This window comes from Molothrus aeneus, chromosome Z, assembly GCF_037042795.1.
Source record: "Molothrus aeneus isolate 106 chromosome Z, BPBGC_Maene_1.0, whole genome shotgun sequence".
Taxonomy (NCBI): Eukaryota; Metazoa; Chordata; class Aves; order Passeriformes; family Icteridae; genus Molothrus; species Molothrus aeneus.
The window spans coordinates 17,982,820-17,996,735 of NC_089680.1; the positions used below are offsets into that span (position 1 = coordinate 17,982,820).

The window sequence follows — 13,916 nt, forward strand, 5'->3', positions numbered from 1 at the left end:
TTCAAAACCGTGAAGATATGAAGAACCACTTAACTGACAATGGTGAAGGACTACAGAAGTTGTAAACAGAGGAAGTTCATGATACAACTGAGTCACCTCTTCACCCAAATGCAGCCATGATCCAAGCAAAGTGATTTTAGAAGGTTTTGATTATCTTCTAAAGGCTTGACTAAGGGCCCAAATGAAGTAGTATTTTCTTGTGAAGTTTTAGTACTGTTGCAGTGAGGAAAAGAGGTGTATCTCTGGAGGCTTGTTTCAAAGCAGTTTGGCCTCTGCAATGACTTTCTCCTTCCTGTCAATTATAAAATTGCAATCAGGTAGCAATAAAGTTAGTAACTTTGAAATTGGCTACCTTGTATGGTCACACTGCAGTAAGTGTATGTGTGGATTGGTGGTAGATGATGAGCAGTCCTCTGCCAAGGATGGATCTCTGCTGAGAAAGCACAAATGTAGTTCTCAGATACTGTGCGGAATGATATATGTACCTGGGCCTCTAAATAAAATTCCTAGAGTACACTGTTGAGATGTGTTCTTAGCTTCAAAGTTAAAAAAAAAAACCTGAAAAGGATTCTGACAATAGAAGCTTCTTGCTAAGAGATTAGCCAGAAGATTTTTCTGAAAGCTTTGTTTGATTCCACAAGGTCAGTACTACAATTTGGTTTGGTTACCACTACTGGGCACAAGTTTAGTGTAGAAATTCAAACTCACAAACTTTTCATGACAGAAGCCCTCTGAAATGTGTACTACAACTGCCCTTTATTCCACCCAGCCACTTTCTTTTGTGAAAACAGAGGAATGCAAATGCTTGCCTTGTACAACAGCAATCTCAGCTGTTCAACATGACTAATCTTCTCTGCTGGACTTCTGACAGAGGTAACCAGACTATGCCTTTAGAAGACAAGGCAGTCTTCCAGAGGTGAGGCTTTAGTTGTTGTGAAGTTGTATGTTAATTTCAATGTATCATCTTGTTAATGTTCTGCAGTCTTTTCTGTTAAATGTAAACTAAACTTGTTAAATGTAAACTAAAATGTAAACTAAAAACTATTTTACTATTTTACACCCTTAACTGCAGTCCAACCACCATGTATAGGCAGCTGGTTTGAAGAAATTTTTATATTTGTGTCTGCTCCCAAGACCGACACCTGTATTTGGAGCATTGTTTGTGAGTATGAACCAACCTCTATCAAGACAGCACAGCTGCCAGACAGCTGTGACTAACTTGCCAACCAGCATTCCATTTAGGAAAACAAATTTGTCTTTCCCTTCCGTTAAAGCACTTCACTTTGTAACTCCTTTTGTGGTGTGTCATTCTTCAGTGTACTAGTTTATCCTGTACCTTAAGATAAGGCTGGCTCTTTTGTGTATGAAGAGAGTATGAGTTGTCATCAAGTGAAGGTCAGAGTTAAGTCAAAAGATGCCTGTTAAGCCTAAACACAGAAACAGTTCACTAACAGTTTTTCACCATTTAAGTAGGACCTAACTGGTCTGCGGTACTACAGTCAACACAGCAGGGAAAACATGCTTGTAAATGGGAGAGAAGAGGAATGAGCATCTGTTCTGACAAGTATTGGGAAGCTCTGGTTACTGGGATATTTTTTGCAAATAACGACATGTTTGAACATCAAAGTTTACCCATAATTTGGATAAAAATATTTACCCATCTTCTGACCATTTTCCTAGGATTTAATCTGTAAACAATTATGCAGCTGAGATTTAATTTGATCAGGAATTTAATATTGATTGTTAAAAAGCATATATTTGAACAGTAAAAAATAGACAGTGAAACACTAAAATCAAGTTGTTTGAATAGCTTTAGCAGTACCAAGTTAAAAATTCCAAAGAATCAAACACTTAAGGGTAATTAATATATTGCCAGAGGATTATGTTAAAACTATTTTTTTTTGGCTATGCTTCTGTACATTTTTGGGCTTCTCCTAGCCAACTGGATGTTGTCCTTCATAAATATGCCCACCTCTGTACAAAGCATACTTGTAAACCTCTGAGGGCAAAGGGTCCGAAAACATGCATAACAGCAGTTCAAAATCAAGGACTACAGTTTTATTCACAATGACTTCAAGTGCTTCAATCTAACTTGGGTGGTAGGTTTCTAGTAGGCAAGAGGCCTGTATGTCTACTGTACAGAACTTTTGAATTAAAAGACCTGTAGCTGAACAAGAGATTAATTTAGAACTGTGGTGTACATAGTGTTGTCTCTCACTAAAGTTTTTAGTTCTGTGAGGCATTACTACTTTTCTCTAAGCATCTTGGTGTTTTATTAGCACTTTGTTTGGTTTTCTTTACAACTAAACTTGATCCATTTTAGATAAGCATTTAAAAGTAATCTTCTCTGGTGTACTGATGTTATTTTGTACAATTCATCTAGTTCTAATTGTAATTAGAAGGGGAAATATTATTATTGCTATTTTCTTGGTTCCACAAATCACATGTAATTTGCTTTCTCTTTTACTTTGGAGAAATAACAAAGGCTGTCCTTGAGCTACTGTCATGTAGTTCAGGATCTTTAAGATGGGAAAGATTTTGTGACTGTTTACAGGAAGCCAGATGAATGTTCTGTGCCATTTTACCTCTGCATATTCCAGGCTTTTTATTCCTTTGGCAGCTATATGGAAGCATTCAAGTGTATTAATCATGATGATAAGCAAACATGTAATGTGATATGCCATCTCTTTAGCAGAGAATTTGGAAAAAAACATGTCTTCAGGACAGTACTTCTGCTTATTTCAGGAAGCTGCAAATTGCTGGAAGACAAGTGGGTGTTCTACTTCAGAGGTTACTCACTGTTTCAAGCTCTAGCTCTGCAGTGCTGCTGCTCAGGGGATGAAGCTGAAGTGATATTAATCCACAGTAAAATCAGGTGATAGGATTAACATCAAAAATATTTTGTATGGCTAATATGGAGTTACAAGCTCATCCCTACAGTGGAAGTCATTGTACACCAAAATGAAGATTTGTCGTGTCCAACAAAGGATTTGCTTGCATGGCCTAAGTATGACTTGGCCAGGGCCAGGTCCGCTTTTTGAACATTTTTTCCTTGCTAGTAGCAAAGGAAAAACATTTCTTCCCTGGTTGCTTTTTTGCTACAACACAACAGCTTACCTCTATTATTTCACATCTGAAAGCTTGGAAGGCATAACTATTCCAGGAAGGCAGGGATACGTTTGGGGCTTCTCCTGTTTTGGAAATCTACCTGAAAATAACTACAGAAGACAATAGGATGGAGCAGCCCCATTGCAGTCAAAATGGAGAATAAAGATCATGCAAATGTAGCAATCCCTTGTTTGCACAAACAAATACTAGGATTGTAACAAAGTTGCAGAGTTGGTAAAATAGAGTTTTCAGTGTCTGGTGCTATTGCTAGTGACTACTGGAGTATCTGCTGTGCAGATTCTTCAGCACTTGGAGAACAAAGATGAACAAATTCAAACTAGGAATCACTCACTCAATTGCTCAACGACTAATTTTCATCTGCTCTTGATCTCTATAAAGATCATTTTAGCTTGGAGGACGTGGTGAGAAAAAAAACTCCAACATTTCTCTACTTGCAAAGTGAGCAATTCTGATACAATTATACAAAAATACAGGAACTCAAAATTTCTCCAAGTGACTGCAAATGCAGAATTGCAGTAGCTTAGCTGTGCACATCAGACAAGAGGCTCTATTGCATGATTTTTATTCCGTTCCTAATGCACCACTTTGTCAGAACTCAGTAATAAAAATTATTTATGATCAAAATCTGTAATAATATCAACTAAGATACCACGTTCTTTAATAATACAGTTGATTAAAATCAGCTTCACGCATAAAATCCAATAAACTTTATACAAACCACTTTAAAACAGCAGTTGTCATTCAAATCACAAAAAGGCAGCAGTACAGATATTCCACATGACAGTATTTTTATCCTGGATGTCCCTCGTAGTCCGAGTGCAGCACTAGTTATTCTGCCTCCTAAAGCTGGTATCTGCTACACAGATATTCTTCAGGTACTCTAAAAAAACGTCTTGTACTTCAAACAAGCTTCACAACTGGGAAGTATTTGTGAGGAGAGAAGTCGAATTCTGGAGGAACCTATAAAGAAAAGGTTTAAGATTAGACACTAGACAGCAGTACTACTGCATTTAATACTTACTACGAGAACAACCTGCAGACAGAAAAAAAAATTTAACAGCAACAGATTGAAAAAACATTGTCCTTGTGGCAGCCAGCATTCCCATCACTTTGTTCACACAAGCTGCTGTTACGCTTGCTTGTTCCCACTATGGAGGAATACTCTTATAGTCTGTGTTGTCCAACATGTTTTTCCCATTTTTTTTCTGAAAACATTTACAGGTTAGAATTTTCCATATTTACTTAACTACAACAAACTATTTCCAGGAGAAAAATAAATTAAGTTACTTTCCCTGTTCTTAGAGTAACTACAGCTTGAATGTGCTCATTTGGCTCTTAAGAGATCTGTGGTGGCTTTACATAGAATTAGATGAACCATTCATGTTGGGAAATCTCCAGATCATTGAATCCAACCTTAATGTATGTGAATATTTTATATTCAATTGAGCTGGCATTTCCTTACCTTAGAGTCTTTCTTGTGGCCTCCTGCCAGCAGCTTCATGACCACAATATTGGGTTTTGCAACTTTTAGAATTCGATTGACCTAAACATAAAACAGAAAGAAGTCTTCAAGCCAAAACATTTGACCTCACAATTATTTCAAAGATAATACTGTAATGTTGATATTCTGTTAGCAATACAGGAGTTCTCTTACAGGATCAGTTTAACAGAGATCAGACTGTTTTGGATTGAACAGCTGAATTAATTAAATGTAATGAAGGGTGCATCTATTTTAATACTCACTTTTTAAAAAATTCAACAGGCCACAGAAACCACAGCTTTAACAAGTCTTGAACAAAAACATGGGAACTATGCCAAGTTCTGTGGCACTCACACAAATAAAGGTATAGATAGACTCTAGGCATCTTCAACATTGCAACACAATGGAAAGAGGAACTCATGTATGAAACTGGTGGCTTTTTGCATGGAAGTGCTCTGAGTGTGCTCAAAACTGCCTTTTAACTATCTTGGCCTCAGTTAGCTCATGTGTGAGTACCACTATGATCCAGAAAGGAGAAAGTGAGTCCTAAATTCTAAGGAGGATCTAATCCTGTAACTATTCTTAAATCTGCTTAGATTTGACAGAAAAAGCATCCTCCTTGCTCCAAAATAGAGTCACAGACACTTAAGGTTTTAGGCTATGGTCAAAAAGGGAGAAATTCCTACCCATGTTTACAGCTCAGTGTTGAGAAAACTGCTCCAGGGAACAAGTGTCAAACCAAGACCAGTACTGTTTTCATTCTAATGATACCCAAACCCGTTTTCTCCACCTCTCAGGAGTCCACCTGAATTACTAGATGCCAACTAAGTGCAACAGGCATGTTATCACTGTCTGATTACAAGTGCTGTGCTTTTAGAAAGGTGCTAGAAGGCAGCATGCAAGGAAATAAGCTGTTATCCAGCATCTCAGGTCCTCAGCAGAGAGAGCTTTTTTTAACTGCAAGCACAACTTTCTGCTAACTGCTGTACTGACTGACACAGACCACTGTCTACCCCTTATTCAAAGCACTCAACTTTGCTCACATTTTGATGAAGTACATTTTGGATCTCAAGGAGATGCAGCTGAAAAAAAACACTTACTCTATTTCGACCAAACACTTGTTTTCCTAGTATTGCAGTCTTACCTCATTGTCTGGATTCGGAATATTCTCAAGAATCATTTTAGCTTGCTGGTAGTGCTTGCTAGCTGCCATGTAGAGATCTGATGACTGAGGAGGTGGGCTATACTTATTTAAATCAGACATTTCCTAGTGTGTTACAGAAATACATAAATACATGTTAAAATATATAAAATTGAAATTTAAAATTGCCAGGAGATTGTTTTTATCACATTACTGTATTCAAGAGAAGAGTTATGTCAACTAAATACTGTTTTAAAAATCAAAACTGAAATTGAAAATATTTACTTAAAATGGCAAAACCCAAGCAACAACACAGTCCTCAACTATTACAGTGCAACAAAACATAATGAAATTCTCACAATCTTTATAAAACAGTCTCTCTCTTGAACAAGTTCACATTCATTTGCTTTAATAGTGGCACACAACAGGGTATGATATTACAGGAAAAAAGTAGATTAAAAAAGTGTATTGTTTACTCAAGGCTACAGCAAGTCAGATGCTGAAACTGTACAAAACTTCGTTTTATATAATTTTGATTCTTCTATTTTTTTTTTGTTCTTGATTACAGATTTAAAAAAACGTTTAATGACAAGACCACGATAATTTCTTAATTTCCACTACAACAGTTCATAACATTAAAACTGGGGAGAGTAACTGGAATAGAAAATAGCACTGTTTCAGTACAGACTAACCCCACAAATGAGACTAATAACCAGCTGGGTGAACAGCAAACACCTAGTTCAATATGAGCCAACAAGGTGGTCTTACTACAAATCAGACAAGCCTCATATGGGATTATACAAGCAGGAGCATGGTCAGCATATCAAAGAAGGTTATCATCCTGAACTCAGTATTCTGTGTTCTGTTATCTGTATTTGTGTTCTGTTATCTGAAATACTGCATCCAGGGCTGGATCCACTCAGTTCAAGAAAGATGTTGAGATGTGGGGATAGCTGGGCGCCTAGAGCATATAAGCCACAAGAAGAGGTCAGTGGACCTGGACTTTTTCAGTTTTATAGGAAGGATGCTAATGGGTAATTTTAATAGCAGCCTACAACTACTTCGAAGACATTTATAAAGCTGTCAGAAGATAAAGATTCCTTGTTCATAATGGCAAACAGCATAACATGAGAGGCCACAGGTTGTGGCTAATTCACATTGGGCAATAGGAAAAAAAAGGGAGCAATGGAGCCCTCAATCAGTTATCCTGTGACTTAAATGACCAGAAAAAAATAACTGGATCAGGTTTAACCAAAGAGGTTGGAAAATCTCCAACCCTGACTTTTTTCAGATTTGGCTAGACAAAGACACAGGTAATGTGATTTATAATGCCACTTCAAGAAGGAGACTGGACAAGTCTCCACTGGTCCCTTCTAAACACCACTCAAAATTAACTTTTTTATTTTTCCAATTGCTAGCTGCACTAATAAAAACATGATGCTATTATTAACTACAGCCAAGAAGTCTTTCAATAGACTTACAAGAGATTTTATTTTCATGAAACTCAACAGAACCATCTTAAACTGCCATATCAGACCAATGCTAAATGTCTAAGTTTATAAAGACTTCAATGCAATACATCTTTCACAAAACTAAAGCCAGAAGTCCTTGCCATTGTGACATAGCTTCAATGTGAACTCTGAGGTTCTTTTTATCATGACAGTGATATTTAAAACAGGTGAGTAAAGTACTTCTATAAAAGCATGGGCAGCATCATGTTTGACAATTACTCACTTTAAATTGCAAGTAGTGCACTGGAGGTGGTGTTATAACACTGTTGAATGGAGCAAATCTGTGCTCATATCGAACTTGCTCACTATCCAGTTCAAACTTAGGTTTTCTTACTTTGCCATCCATGTCAAAGGCGATCATTGTCTAAAAGAAAAAGATAAATATAGTGAAAAGTATTAGCTTTATGTCATATTTTGCTGTGAGGAAGATCAAAATTATGATGTTGGTATAAGTGAAAGGATAGAAAAACTGTAGAGAATTTACCATAGAAAATTATAAATTTGAACTTAATTTCCATTAGCACAACAAAAAAAGAAGACAAATGAGTTACCTTGTACATCCCAGCGCACATATTTTGGTATGCTTGACTCATGGTGATCTCTCTGCTGAGAGGACGAACTGCAAATTTTACATAAAAATACATTTTCTTACTTCAGTATAAGTACATATATTAATTTCAGATAGAGAAGTTCTTCCAAATTTCCACAAAGTCATTTAACTCTTAATTATATTTTAAAATAACTGAAGCGTACAAAGCCTAGACATGCATTTCTGCTCACCTGACTCCTGGTTACATAAAAAAACCTCAGGACACCTCTACCAGTCACATGAACACAATCCTACTCTAAATGGAATAAACTGGTCAGTAGTATTCCCATGACATTATAAAACACTGAACAACAGCCTCAAACTTACAGTCTGTACGCAAGAGGCCTAGTTCAGGGATCTTTTTGACTTCTAGGGCTAAGAAGTTAAAGCACTTTTTATCCTTATAATCCTGAGAACATTTCTTTTAAGTTTCCTTTAGTTTCCAGTGTTTAATTAGAGCCAAACTGCCCAACACTTGGCATCTCAAGTACATTAGTAATTTTCTGAACATCAAGAGACAAGGGAATTTAGTTGATATGATCCTGAGCAATATCCAATTGTTTGTTCCCCTTGAAAAGGTGGCAAGGAAAAGAAACGGAAACTCACCATTGTATAATTAAGAAACATGCTTGAAGAACCTCTAAAGCCAAATAGAAATTATAGAAATATGCTGAAAGTCTAGTGTTTGAATCTAGTTTCAGTCACTAAAAGCATAATTCTGCAGGAATTATAAACTCTGAGAAGGTCCAACACATAACACAACTGATGAAACTATATACAGTGAATATAAATGAGTTTGTGTTTTTCTGAAAGATCTATCTGAAAGTAAAAAACTAACTAAATAAATAGGAAACTTTTTAAAAGTTTTACATTCAGCCTCCATAAACATCAGGTTATTTTTTCTACTCATATCAGTGTTCCCTGTTTAAATTTTGAATTTTAATTCTACATAGCTGCATGAAAAGGAAAAAAAAGAGGTGTTAACACTCTACACCTAGGTACCTTTCTTCTTTTTCTTTGTTTTCTTACTGCTGCGGCCTTTCTGTTGTTCCTCCATTATCCTCTCCTCTGCCATCTGAGAGCTGTCGGCGCGGCTCAGCGTTGACATCAGCCAGGCATAGAGGAACTCGGAGAGGTACCTGCACAGAGGCCGCACACAGGAGCGGTTACGGCTGCAGCGCACTGCGCACTCGTGCTGCGCGCGTCCCGCTGACTACCGAGGCGCTTGCTCCAAGAGGTGAAGGACACGTCCTAGCTAAGGACAATTCCTATGGGCCGTGAAAACTGTTTTGCATGGCTGGAATCAACACGTTGGTCTACGTTCATGTTTTGGTTCAGATTCAACCACTAACAGACAGCTCAAGGTATGCAAGCTTCTTACACATTTACTAAGTGAAGTCTAAGCTTCTTATTTCAAAACTCCTGTAAGACCAAATTTTTCTAGAACTCTTCTCCCACCAAATCAAGTGGGTTTTTTTAAAGATACTATGTTAATACCTTTTCTACTTTTGTTATGACTTGTTATTCTGAGAAACAATATAACTAGTGACTTTTTCAAGCATTAAAACGCTATGGATAATTACATAAAGGGGCGAAGCCCACAGACCCACAACATCCATATGAAGTTCTTTCAGAGTTAAAGAGACAACTTTAGGAACATTTTTTAGAAAGTGGAAGCAAGTCCAGTAAATATCTTAACTTGATTTCAAATCAAAAGGAATAGGGGAAAAAGAATAGAAAAAATCTTTACAGATTTGGAGCACAATAAAAATGTAGTCATAGTTATTAAAATGTTGTAATCAGAAGAAAAATTACTGAGAAATTTGAGTTTCATTTGCACATTACCTCTCAGAAACTGCTTCTCCTTTTTTCTCCTCGAGTAAGAAAGCAGTGGACATGACAATTCCAACCAAGAGTGGTTTTATTAAATTTGTAGAGGGAAATATGGGGAGGTAGAAAATACTGTCTCATACAAAAGCTGTTATTATTGAGTTACTAATTGAAAAAGATTGCCATCTTCTGGTGACTTCTGAAATATTATTTTTTTCACTTAATACTTAATCCACTGTTGAAACAACATAGAAATGCAATACACTGAAGTTTGTGTCATTTGCACTCTTATAATCTTTCAGTAAGAAGGGTTATGTCTTGCATAGAAATCTCTTGGTAGTTTAAAAAAAATTAAAATTCTCTTTTAGCACAAGCAATTAACTATGAAAAGTAATTAATGTGAATGGAAGTGGAAAAACAAAAGTATTCTGTTTCCAGATAATGTGATCATTTTCACTAAAGGTGGAGGATGTCTCTTCAAATATACCCCAGATAAGAAGTTAATTTTACCTAATCAACTTTCAGATTACAGTTATGACTTAAAACTTTGCAGAACTTTTCCAGAATACTAGAGATCAATAAGACTAGTGATCCTGATACTACAAGGGCAGAAAAAAATAAATTGCTTTTCTCCTGCATACCTCTTGTCTACCAAAATTAGCACACATTTCATTCATTGTCAATAAAAGACCCTCTGCAAAAAAGCTAAACAGAGTGAGAATTACTATTTCAGGAAATAAGGTAGGCTATTTAGTAAGATTAAAAAGCTAGAGACCAACAGATTTTTTTTCTCTCCTTGTAATATTATAAATAGGTGAACCAAACACAGTGTTGATCAAGCTTGAGATCATAAAATCATATTTGAAGTCCTTCCTTCAAATATTATAGCTCTCTGGGAGCATCCCTCTTCAAAGAGCTGTCAATAAAGCATCTTCTTACCAATAGATGTAGTAATATTCATGCATACTGTAAAGTTCTAACTCAAAGCCACTGAGAAGATACTGTATCATAATACGAAGGTTGTGGTATAGGACCCAGGTGCCCAAGCAAGCCAGATGTTGCCTTTGTGGTTCCTGCTTCAGTAACATGCTATGAAGCGCTGCATCTACTTTCTCCGCCTGTTGAAAAAAAAACAAAGGACAAAGTAATAGATAGAGGAGGAAAAATATTTGACTGAAACAGCAGAAATAAAAAAAGCCAGAAATAAAATCTTAACAAATTGGGTTAGTAAATTTATGCTCCAGATTAAAAGATGGAAACAAGTCTAGAACTGTCAGAAAACTGTAAAGATACTCACCTAAGTAAATTCTGCTGCACAGAACAAAAATATTCTACACAGTAATAAAGCAAGAACGTTAGATACATAAAATTTGTAATTTTTAAATGTATTTGTATATAGATCATTAGCAGTCACATGAGCACAAACTCAGAACCCATTACATGCTGGTGTTCATTGTTCTATATTAGCAAGAATTACTTTTTTTAAAAAAAAACCTAGCTGTACTGAAAAAATAAATTCATAAGCTTTATATGCAAGAAACACACTAAGTTCCACCAGAGTAACTAAAATATTGTCAAGACCAATCTTGTCTTAAGAAGCAAGCTGTATGGAAGACAAAGTCTCTCACTGTTCGAATACCATCAGTACGTCTAAACAGAAAAATCCATATAACCTGCTACAAAATGAAAAAAACAGTGCCTCAGCTACAATACTGCAACAAACTCAAACCATCTTGAAGAAAGCTGGAGCATACAAAATCTCCCTCCAAGTTCCTCAATTGTTCTCCTTGCCATTTTGGGAAATATTTTATTATTACATGGCTCTCACTGCTGAGGAAACTTAACTTCCAGCAAGAGAGAATGTATTTTTTCTTCTCATCTCTCCCCATTCTTGAGAGATGTCCAAACATCAGTCGGAACACATATTTTTAAGAGTTACTTTTTACTTTATTTTTATTAATTATAAAATTTTGCCGTTTCCATTTTACGTAGGTATAAGGCTGAATTTTCAAAGGTGTCTTGTAAGCACACCTTGTCTATCTCCCCCTGGTTACATCTTGCAGACTGATAATCACAAGCAGGATAGAGACTAAAAGCTGTGCAGTTACCATTACATTACATCACAACAGGTCATTCTGAAGTCTACTTATTGGACAAAGTAAATCTTAAAAAATGTATGGTTTTATTCAACACATCTAGCATAAAGTTTTTGGATGCAACCTAAAAATTTCTTGTTAAATCTGCTAGATTTTAGGAGTCCTTGTCTTAAGGATTTTCCATCATTCATTTAGAATTTAGTACCATGCTTCACTCTGGCATTAATATACCTGGACAGAAACTTTGCTGGCCTGCTGCCTAGGACATTACCTCATCTTGTAGTGTGGCAAATTCCTCAAGGATGTGACCTAGTTTATCTCTCTGACGAGCTCTGTTGTGTCCATGGATTTGAATCAGACTACAGAATGGCTGAAAGAAGCAAAGTGTAATTTTAAATCACCAATACAACTTTGAAACTACAGGAGAAATACTATGATGTCTATTTAGGCACCTGGTTTATACATCTATATTATGAAGTGGGTTCCCTACTACTCCCTACGAAGTGCAAGTTAGCAGGAAAGCAAACTCTATGGAGTGATGCAAGAGGCAAATTCTCTGCACACAAGCTGATGTGAAGTTAAGTCAGCATCCTTTAGGAAGTCACCAGAGTAAAATGCTTAGGGCTAAAGAGGTGTTTCTTATACCTAAATCCATGTGCCCAGGTGGCTAAGGCAGCCAATGGCATCCTGGCCTGTATCAGAAACACTGTGTCCAGCAGGACCAGGGCAGTGGTTGTCCCTCTGAACTCAGTACTGGTGGGTGAGGCCTCGCCTCATATCTCATTATTTCTAGGCCCCTCACAACAAGGGAGACCTTGAGGGAGCATGTCCACAGAAGAGCAATGGAGCTGTGAAGGGTCTGTGTCAAAAGTCCTGTGAGGACTGGCTGAGGGAGCTACGGGTGTTTTTATTTTACCCTGCAGAAAAGGAGGCTCAGGGGAGGCCTTATCACTCTCTACAATCACTTGGAAGGATGGTGCAGCCAAGTGGGGCTCATCTCTTCTGTCAAGTGACAGGACAAGAGGAAATGGCCTCAAGTTGTGCAAGGGAAGTTTTACTGAATATTAAGAAAAATTTCTTCACAATGAAATTTGTCAAGCATTGGAACCAGCTTCTCAGGAAAGTGGTTGAGTCATCATCTCTGGAAGTATTTAAAGGATGTGTAGTCGTGGCACTTAGGGGTGTGGTTTAGTGATGGACTTGGCAGCGCTGGTTTTGGACTCAATGAGCTTGGAGGTATTTTCCAACCTAAATAATTCTGATTTTCTTAAGATTTTCATCATGCCACATTCAACAACAGAATCCTAAAAACCAAACTGAACAGAGTATTAAAATAATTTTGTTTTTATTAGTGATAGGCATTTGTGACGTGAAACACTTTGTAAAGAGGTAGTAGATGCAGATTTCTTATAAATGCTAAATAAAAATCGGAAGCAGAAGAAAACCAGCAATAATTACACCAGATTTTTAAAAGGCATTACCAATTTAAGATGGCCAACTTCTTCAATTTTGCTTTCATGTCAGGTGTGTAAAATAATTTGTCTCATTTTCAAATGTATGTACATCTGCCAAGTTCTCACACACACATACATGTTATAATTGGAAAGAACACTTACCCGAACACAATGTGTGACAAAGGAATCAATATAGTCTTTTGCCTGGTGGTTATTATAAAGACAACACCTAAAAAGGAAATATCCATGTACATACATATTTTTTATAAATGCCACCAGTCTACGTAGCACAAAACAAAAAAGAAACATGAGTGCAGCAACAGCAACTGAGTAAGTCATACGTAAGCACTATGTACAAAATGTATGTTTTTTGTACAACTGTGATTGCTCTTGTAAGCAGAAATACATTTTCATCAGACATGTAAACACATACAAGTACACTCAAGATCCACTTACTTTGGAGAAAGTACTGGAGGACTGACGAAAGATCTTAAGGCATCTTTTACCATGTCTTGCATGAGATGAGTGCCAAACACCTTCTTGTTATCTACTAGGAAAGTTGTCTAAAAGTAAAGATGTGCTTTTAGAAACATGTTTTAACATAAAAGTAATGCTCTAGAATTACTAATAGAAAGCTCTGGCAATACCTTTTTTATATAATAAAATTGTAAGATTACTTAAAGAAT

At 36.6% G+C, this 13,916-nt stretch overlaps 2 protein-coding genes across 3 annotated transcripts in view; one reads left to right on the forward strand and one right to left on the reverse strand.

Annotated features, from left to right (window-relative positions):
- Nucleotides 1-3,849, forward strand: part of GOLM1 (golgi membrane protein 1) — a 37,913-nt gene extending 34,064 nt beyond the window's left edge. Inside the window, exon 10 of the mRNA XM_066568656.1 lies at nt 1-3,849. Within this exon, the coding sequence (XP_066424753.1) occupies nt 1-65 (65 nt within the window). The 3' untranslated portion in view covers nt 66-3,849.
- Nucleotides 1,713-13,916, reverse strand: part of NAA35 (N-alpha-acetyltransferase 35, NatC auxiliary subunit) — a 27,354-nt gene continuing 15,150 nt past the window's right edge. For both annotated transcript variants that reach the window (XM_066568653.1, XM_066568654.1), the window contains exons 14-23: nt 13,687-13,793; nt 13,393-13,459; nt 12,048-12,146; nt 10,620-10,798; nt 8,853-8,989; nt 7,813-7,880; nt 7,485-7,625; nt 5,754-5,876; nt 4,592-4,672; nt 1,713-4,089 (exon numbers count right to left, since the gene is read on the reverse strand). In XM_066568653.1, the coding sequence (XP_066424750.1) occupies nt 4,030-4,089; nt 4,592-4,672; nt 5,754-5,876; nt 7,485-7,625; nt 7,813-7,880; nt 8,853-8,989; nt 10,620-10,798; nt 12,048-12,146; nt 13,393-13,459; nt 13,687-13,793 (1,062 nt within the window). In that variant the 3' untranslated portion in view covers nt 1,713-4,029. The remainder of the gene's footprint in view (nt 4,090-4,591; nt 4,673-5,753; nt 5,877-7,484; nt 7,626-7,812; nt 7,881-8,852; nt 8,990-10,619; nt 10,799-12,047; nt 12,147-13,392; nt 13,460-13,686; nt 13,794-13,916) is intronic.